Genomic DNA, 8,382 nt, shown 5'->3' on the forward strand with positions numbered 1-8,382 from the left:
ATTAAAGAGAAAAATCATTAGTGGGATTTACATAGTCACATAGTTAGTCTGGCTGAAAAAACACAAAAGTCCATTTAGTTCATCCATAAAAATAAAAAAGAGGTTATAATCCTCTACCCACAGTTGATCCAGAGGAAGGCAAAAAACCCAGCAAAGCATGAACAAATTTGCTCCTGCAGGGAAAAAAATTATTTCCTAATCCCCCAAGAAGCAATCGGATATTCCCTGGATCAACTTTACCTATAAATGTTAGTATGCAGTTATATTCTTTCTATCCAAGAAAGAATCCAGGCCTTTTTTAAGGCAATCTACCAAGCTGGCCAGAACCAACTCTTGAGGGAGTCTATTCCACATTTTTACAGCTCTCACTGTGGAGAAACCTTTCCGTGTTTGGAGATTAAATTTCTTTTCCTCCAGATGTAAAGAGTACCCCCTTGTCCACTGTGATTACCTCAGGTTGAATAGCTCTACACCAAGTTCACTATATGAACCACTGATGGTTTGTTTTGTGAATTGGTGCCCAAAACTGAACTGCATATTCCAGATGAGGTCTTACTAATGATTTGTACCGGGGTAATATGATATTTCTCTCTCTAAAGTCTATATGTCAGGGATTCCAGGGCTCGCCGCGGCGCACGGGTCTGCGCATGCGCAGATTGCCTAGGCGCACCAATGTGCAGGCACTAGGACCTGGGCGTCCGCGGCAGCAATTGCAGCACCAATGACGGTGCAGGGCGCGCTATTTAAACCAGCCATACAATGATCAGGTTGCTGTAAGGTCTAGTTCCCTGTGCATCTGTTCTTGAGAGAAGTTACCTTGTTGCCGACCCTGCCTGATCCTGATTCCTGTTGACCGTCTCCTGCTCTGACTCCCGGCTCGTCCCTGACTATTCTTCTGCCTACTCCTATGCTGTTTGACCTCCTGTTGCTGAACCTTGGCTCGTGACCCATTTACTCTTTGCCTGCTGCTCTGTTCCAATCTGCCTCCACTGTTACCGACCCGGCTTGTCTGACTACGCAATACTCCATACTGTCCGCGCCCTGGGAAATCCCGTTCTGTGGGTCAGTAGAGGTCCCGCCGGGCGGTACCTGACACTATAGCTCTGTTAATACAAGAGAGGATTTTGCTCATTTTAGAAACCGCAGCTTGGCATTGCATGCCATTATTAAGCTTGTAGTCTACAAGAACCCCCAGATCCTTCTCCACCATTGATTCCTCCAGTTGTACCCCCCCTAGTATGTATGATGTATGCATATTCTTAGACCCCAAGTGCAGAACCTTACATTTATCAACATTTAACCTCATTTGACACATAGTTGCCCAATTACACAGAGCACTGAGGTTGGCTTGTAAGTTGGGGACATCCTGTAAGGACGTTATTCCACTGCACAGCTTGGTGTCATCTGCAAAGACTGAAATGGGATTTTTAATCCCAGACCCTATATCGTTTATAAATATATTAAAAAGTAAGGGTCCCAACACTGAACCTTGGGGTACACCACTGACGACCCTTAGACCATTCAAAGTATGAATAATTAACCACTACTCACTGAATACCATCTTTTAGCCAGTTTTCTATCCATTTACATACAGATTTTTCCAAGCCCGTAGACTTTACCTTACACATTAGCCATGTGTGGGGAACTGTGTCAAATGCTTTTGCAAAATCTAAGTATACCACGTCCCCCGCTGCCCCTCTGTCCAAGTATACCACATCCACTGCCACCCCTCTTTCCAAGTATACCACGTCCACTGCCACCCCTCTGTCCAAGCATACAACGTCCACCGCTGCCCCTCTGTCCAAGTAGATCAAGTCCACCGCCACACCTCTGTCCAAGGTTTTGCTCACACCCTCATAAGAAATCCGATTTGTTTGACAACTTCTGTCTTTCATGAATCCATGCTGTCTGTTGCTTAAAATATTTTTTTATCAAGCAGAAACAATTGAGTACTGACGTGATACTTTTTTATTTGCACTAACATACAATTTTGAGGACAAGCTTTCGGGGTATGTCCCCTTCTTCAAGGTCCAAGCAGTACTATTACAAAGTTTTAGCAGAATGTTAGAAGAAATTTGGGAGATGAAAGAAAAAAAAAAAAAAAAAAACAGAAACACACACAGATGTACACAATGGTTAAAAGACCAGGATTAGACTAGAGTCTGATCCTGGTCTTTTAACCATTGATGTGTACATCTGTGTGTGTTTCTTTCTGTTTTTTTTTTTTATTTCATCCCCCACATCTCTTCTAACAGTCTGCTAAAACTTTGTAATAGTACTGCTTGGACCTTGAAGAAGGGGCATACCCCGAAAGCTTGTCCTCAAAATTGTATGTAAAAAAAGTATCACGTCAGTACTCAATTGTTTCTGTTGCAAGTGCACTAATATGGCTACAATCACATCAAGCTATTTTTATCAAGCACAAACTCATCTTTGTGGTCTTTTAATAAACTTTTCAGTATCTTCCCAACTATAAAAGTTACACTAACAGGTCTATATTTACTTGGTAAAGATTTTGATCCCTTTTTAAATCTTGGCACCACATTGGCCTTATGCCAATCCAGTGGTACTATGCCAGTCATTAAAGAGTCCCTAAGAATTAGAAATAATGGCTTTGAAATGACAGAGCTCAATTCTTTAAGGACCCGTGGGTGTATGCCATCTGGTCCAGGTGGTTTATTTACCTTTATACTGTCTAAATATTTCTGGATCATATCAATTGTGAGCCAATGTGGATCATCTGGAGCTGTGTCAATACCATCCCCATTATGGACAAGAGGTCCCCCATGGTCCTTTGTATACACAGAGCTGAAGAAGGTATTTAATAAATGTGCCTTCTCTTTGTCCCCAGTCACCCACTCTAGATTATTTTGTAAAGGGCCTACATGCTCAGACTTTTTACTATTAATATATTTGAAGAATTTTTGGGGGTTTCTCCTGCTGTCTGTCGTTCTTTTCCAATTTTTGCAGACTTGATTTAATTTTTACATATTCTGTTATATATAATTAAACAATGATAGCGTTCCTTCATTTTTATATTTTATAAAAGCTCTTTTCCTATTATCTATAGCTTTTTTTAAGATTGGCCGTAAGCCACATAGGTTATATTTTTAGCCTTTTAAAGTTTTTGCCCATGGGAATATATTTTGCAGTGTGCTCACATACAGTATTTTTGAAGAACTCCCATTTCTGTGTTGTGTTCATCAATGCCAATATTCCCTCCCAGTCTAAGTCTTAGAGAGCGGCTCTCGGCCTTGGAAAATTAGCTCTCTTAAAATTGAGCATTTTTATTTTTCCCGTGTGTGCTTGTTTATTACAGCTAACAATAAATGATATCATGTTATGGTCACTGCTATCCAGGTGTTCTTTTATATGGACATTAGTAATACGCTCTGCATGGTTTGAGATTAGTGATGGGGTCGAACATCCCCCTGTTCGGTTCGCACTCTAACATCCAAACCTACAGAATGTTTGACCGCGAACTTCGAACACGAACCGAACAACTGAGCAGTATAGTACCGCATCTGAGTATGTGGTAAGATACCGCTCAGTTATTAAAATACAGCATGAGTTATGTTATTAAATCATGTGGTAAATTAGTAGTTAAACATTCATTCATGTTTCAGCTGTCAGTGGGGTTCCCGGCTAACAGCTGAATGTCAAAAGAATTGTTGGCATTACAATTAAATGTTTTTATTGTTTATTTAAATGGCGTGGGGTCCCCCCTCCCATCCATAGCAAGCCCTTTGGGTCTGGTATGGATTTTGAGGGGAACACCCATGCCAAAATGTAAAAAAATGGTGTGGGGGTGCCCCCCAAAATCCATAGCAGACCCTTATCCAAGCATACAGCCTGAGCGAGAGCCCCCCTCCTGAACCATAGCAGGCCACATGCCCTCATCATTGGGGCATGTTGATGGGGACAAGGGCCTCTTCCCCCACAACTGTAGCCTGTGGTTGTGGGGGTCTGCGAGTGGGGGGGGCTTATCGTAATCTGGAATCCCAAGCTCCCAGATCCTAACACCCCCCCCATGAGAATGAGCATGCGGTGCATGATACTGCTACTAATTCACAAAAAAAAGGTGTAGTGTAAAAAAGACAGGAGGCAGTCTTTGACGAGTTCTTTTTTAAAAAGTACGCCAAAATAGATCCAACGTCAATAATGATGCACGCCACTGCTGCTACCCGAAAAAAAAAAAAAAAACGCTGCACTCGCTACGCCGGCTCCCGGCCGTCTGACAGCTTCACCGCTGATTACAGTTTTTAAATACTGTAATAATGTCACAAGGAGGCGGGGGTTCACCCTGCCCCTTGAGATGTCGTCAAGTGCTGTGATTGGTCAAAGCACTGCACCTTACCTGTGTCAGGTGCAATGCTTTCACCAATCACAATGCACTGTCAGGGCTCAGTGCATTGTGGGGCACGGCGGGCGAATAGCCCATATTTGAGTTGAACTTATGTTTGACTCGAACATGCAGCCCATCCCTATTTGAGATTACCAGGTCCAGCAGAGCATTATTCCTAGTTGGGGCCTCTATGAACTGTACCATAAAATTGTCCTGTAGTAGGTTTATAAATTTTTGCCCTTTAACTGTTCCTGCAGTGCCATTACTCAATTTTCTTGTAGTTAAAATCCCCCATTATTATCACTGTCCCAGCCCTTGCATCCCTTTCAATCTGTGCAAGGAGCTGAGTCTTCCTCCTCATTAACACTTGGAGGTCTATAACAAACTCCAATGATTACCTTTGTGCTGTGCACCCCCATGTGCAGTTCCACCCATAATACTTCAGCCTCATCACACTCTCCATCAACTAGGTCCTCTTTCACACTGACTCTGAGATCACTTCTCACATAGAGACAGACACCACCACATTTCCTATTTACCCTGTCTCTCCGAAAGAGAACATAGCCAGGAATGTTAATGGCCCAGTCATGTGAAGAATGAAGCCAAGATTCAGCAATACCAATTAAATCATAGCTCTCTTCATGCACCAAAGCTTCCAACTCGCCTATTGGCCATGGGAACCTTGTTACAAACCCAGGGCTGGCCTTCCTTTTCTGTGAGCCCCTACCACTCCTTCTTACTACAGTAACCCATCTTCCTACCTCATAGTCCTGATTAGCCCCTCTGCCCTCCACTTCAATCCCATTAGCTACCTGCTCAGAGAGCAGAAAACCCCTTTCAAGTTTGTTGGTTCTGCCCAGTGTTGCAACTTGCTCATCCAAATCTCTAACGCGAGTTTCCAGATGGGCAACCCGCTCATATCTGTCACAGCAGTATCCATCCTGGAGCTGTTGCTCCATTGTTGCATACATGAGACACACTCTGTACTGCACAAAACCTTCAACCCTGCTAGTACAAGTCATAATCTGGATCTCCACTCTTGAATTTTTATACGAGGGCAGTCTTGCTTCTGAATCTTAGATTTATATCTATGCATTTATTTATGCATATTTATATCTACTAATTTTTTGGACAAGTGCAATGAAATGCACTACTATTCCAACAAAAACCCTAATAGTGCATAACATTAACTAAAAACAATAGACATGAACTGTGTTGGCTAAATCATGTCAACGCACCACAGGGATGTGAACAAGCATCATAAAAAGAATGGCAGACCTCTGTACATAAATTAATATGCTTTACAACCGCGAGCATTGAAATGCATAGGTGTGAATTGGCTCTCAGAGGTTGCTTGATTATTTTTTTTATTATTTGCTTGTAATTTCTCTCTGCCAGAACAAAAATGTAAGGATGTAAGGCTTCTATTTGTATTTATTCTGGTCACAAAAGAAAAAATGAATAAACACCATTCTATATCTCTATTATTTTTAGATTTTAGGTGACTGTCTGAGTCCTTCCTACTCAGTGCTATCAAAGCTGACTGGAAGAGTAATATAATTCATTTAGTTTCTAAACAAGTTTTAGTATAAAGGTTTGTATCATTTTATGCACCACTGCCAGACTAGACTTATCAGTGGCTGTAGCTGATTAGCTGCTGCAGATGCTCATCCAAAATTTTTCAGAAATGTCCCTTCAGCTTCTGTTGAGTGGGGGAGGCCACACAGGTCAAAGTTTGGCCAGTCCATGCTGGACCGGACAAATTTTGATCAATGTATGGCCAAATTAAGTTACTAGCTTGTGTCTTTTATTTTGGTCCTCCTTCATCACTGTTAAAATAGGGAGAGGTAACAAATATAAAACATAATGTCTTAATATTTTTTAATATATAATGTGCGAAAGGGAGACTCGCAACAGGCTCTGAAAACAATACAATCTTTTCATTAAAACATATTTCCACTTTTGCAGTCAAATTTGAGATAACCCAACTATATGCTTGTATGATATACACTCACTGGCCAGTTTATTAGGTACACCTTGTTAGTACCGGGTTGGACCCCCTTTTGCCTTCAGAACTGCCTTCATTCTTTATGGCATAGATTCTACAAGTTTTTGGAAACCTTCCTTAAAGATATTGGTCCATATTGAGATATCACGCAGTTGCTGCAGATTTATCGGCTGCACAGCCATGAACCATTGATAACAAGGCAGGATGGATCCATGCTTTCATGTTGTTTATGCCAAATTCTGACCCTACCATCTGAATGTTGCAGCTGAAATCAAGACTCATCAGACCAGCCAACGTTTTTCCAATCTTCTATTGGTTCCAATTTTGGTGAGCCTGTACAAATTGTAGCCTATGTTTCCTGTTTTTAGCTAACAGGAGTGGCACCCGGTGTGGTCTTCTGCTGCTGTAGCCCATCTATGTGTTGTGCATTCAGAGATGGTGTTCTGCCTACCTTGGTTGTAATGAGTGGGTATTTGAATTACTGTTGCCTACCATCTCAAACTGGTCTGCCCATTCTCCGCTGACCTCTGACATCAACAAGGTATTTTTTGTCCACACAACTGCTACTCATTAGATAATTTTTTTTTCGGACCATTCTCTGTAAACCTTAGAGATGGTTGTGTGTGAAAATCCCACTAGATCATCAGTTTTTTAAATACTCAGACCAGGCCGTCAGTCACCAACAACCATGCCATGTTCAAATCACCTAAATCCCTTTTTTTCCTCATTCTGATGCTTGGTTTGAACTTCAGCAAGTTGTCTTTACCATGTCTATATACCGAAATGCATTGAGTGACTGCCAAGTGATTGGCTGATTAGCAATTTGTGTTACCAAGCAATTGAACAGGTGTACCTAATAAAGTAGCCTACAAAAGGTAAGATGCAGTTATTAAATATTGTTTCAAATTATGCTTTGTTACATGTAACAAATATATAAAGTAGGTGTTATTCCAATTTTGGCTGCAAAGGATAAGTTCACCTTTGGAACATGTTACATGTTCTACACATTTTTAGGGTGGAATGTGTAACACGTTCCCATAGCTGCACCAGCCGCCCCCCCCCTTCCCTCCCTCTGACAGATAGTACGGGGAGACTTCTCCCCAAACTATCTGTCAGATTTGAAAACATGTTGGTGCCCACACGACCATGTGACTCATTCACTCTTTCACTTGTAGGCACTCTGTGAATGAGTACCTACAAGTCCTGACAGCCTTAGCAGCTGTGGGCTTGTAGTATTCAATAAACTACCATGGCGTTGTGGAGCACCGTGGTAGTACATTGAAGCTTCCTGTCAGTATATCTGCTTGCTAGTACATCCCGTATGGCCAGCAGATGTTCTGACAGGTCTACAGGAGACCTGCATGGCATCAGTGATCTACTGGTGCAATCTACTGATCGCTGGTGCAATGCTCTCCAGGCTCCTTTGGACAAAAATAATAACTGCACATTTTTTTTACCAAAAAAATGTGCATTTATTATTTTTGGCCAAAATGTGAACTTATTCTTTAAGGCTCATACAGTTTTTACCTAAAAGCTGACCCATCACACTAAACTAATTTTTGTTTCCTAGGTGGAAATTTTTGGAGTCAACTAAGCTGTAGTGAGAAGCTTCCATTTGTGTGCATATACAAGCCGACTCAGCCTTGGGACCTAAAGTAGTAATGAAGACTATTTTCAAACAATCGCAGCTTTTCCTAAGAAAAGCAAGTTGATAACCTTATTTCAGGTGGCAACCTCCAGGAGTGTCATGAGATTTGGTTTTCACCTTGCTTCCAGGCCTACTCCCTTGGACAGCAGAAAAGCTGCAAGATCTATTTTACTGCTCTGCCTCTTCATCTATGGTATGGCCACAGTAAATAAGGGTGAAGGCTAAATTCTGGGGTAGGACTTAGCACAGGGTTGGAGCTTGAAGCACTGCCCTAGGTTGAACAATGTGATTAAAGACTCCTATTCACTCTGGATTCTTAACCTTTTACTTCTTTTTATGGAATAAAAACTGTTATTTCTCTTGCCTTCATTTACTGACTTG

The 8,382-nt window shown here is 41.6% G+C and overlaps 1 protein-coding gene across 1 annotated transcript in view; it reads left to right on the forward strand.

Annotated features, from left to right (window-relative positions):
* Positions 1-8,370, forward strand: part of LOC149457448 (struthiocalcin-2-like) — a 56,270-nt gene extending 47,900 nt beyond the window's left edge. The window contains exon 6 of the mRNA XM_089683661.1: positions 7,924-8,370. Coding sequence (XP_089539787.1) covers positions 7,924-8,012 — 89 coding nt within the window. The 3' untranslated portion in view covers positions 8,013-8,370. The remainder of the gene's footprint in view (positions 1-7,923) is intronic.
* The last annotated feature ends 12 nt before the right edge of the window (positions 8,371-8,382 follow it).

Source organism: Staurois parvus, unplaced genomic scaffold (genome assembly GCF_062004578.1).
Source record: "Staurois parvus isolate SC_StPar_1 unplaced genomic scaffold, SC_StPar_1.0 ptg000320l, whole genome shotgun sequence".
NCBI lineage: Eukaryota > Metazoa > Chordata > Amphibia > Anura > Ranidae > Staurois > Staurois parvus.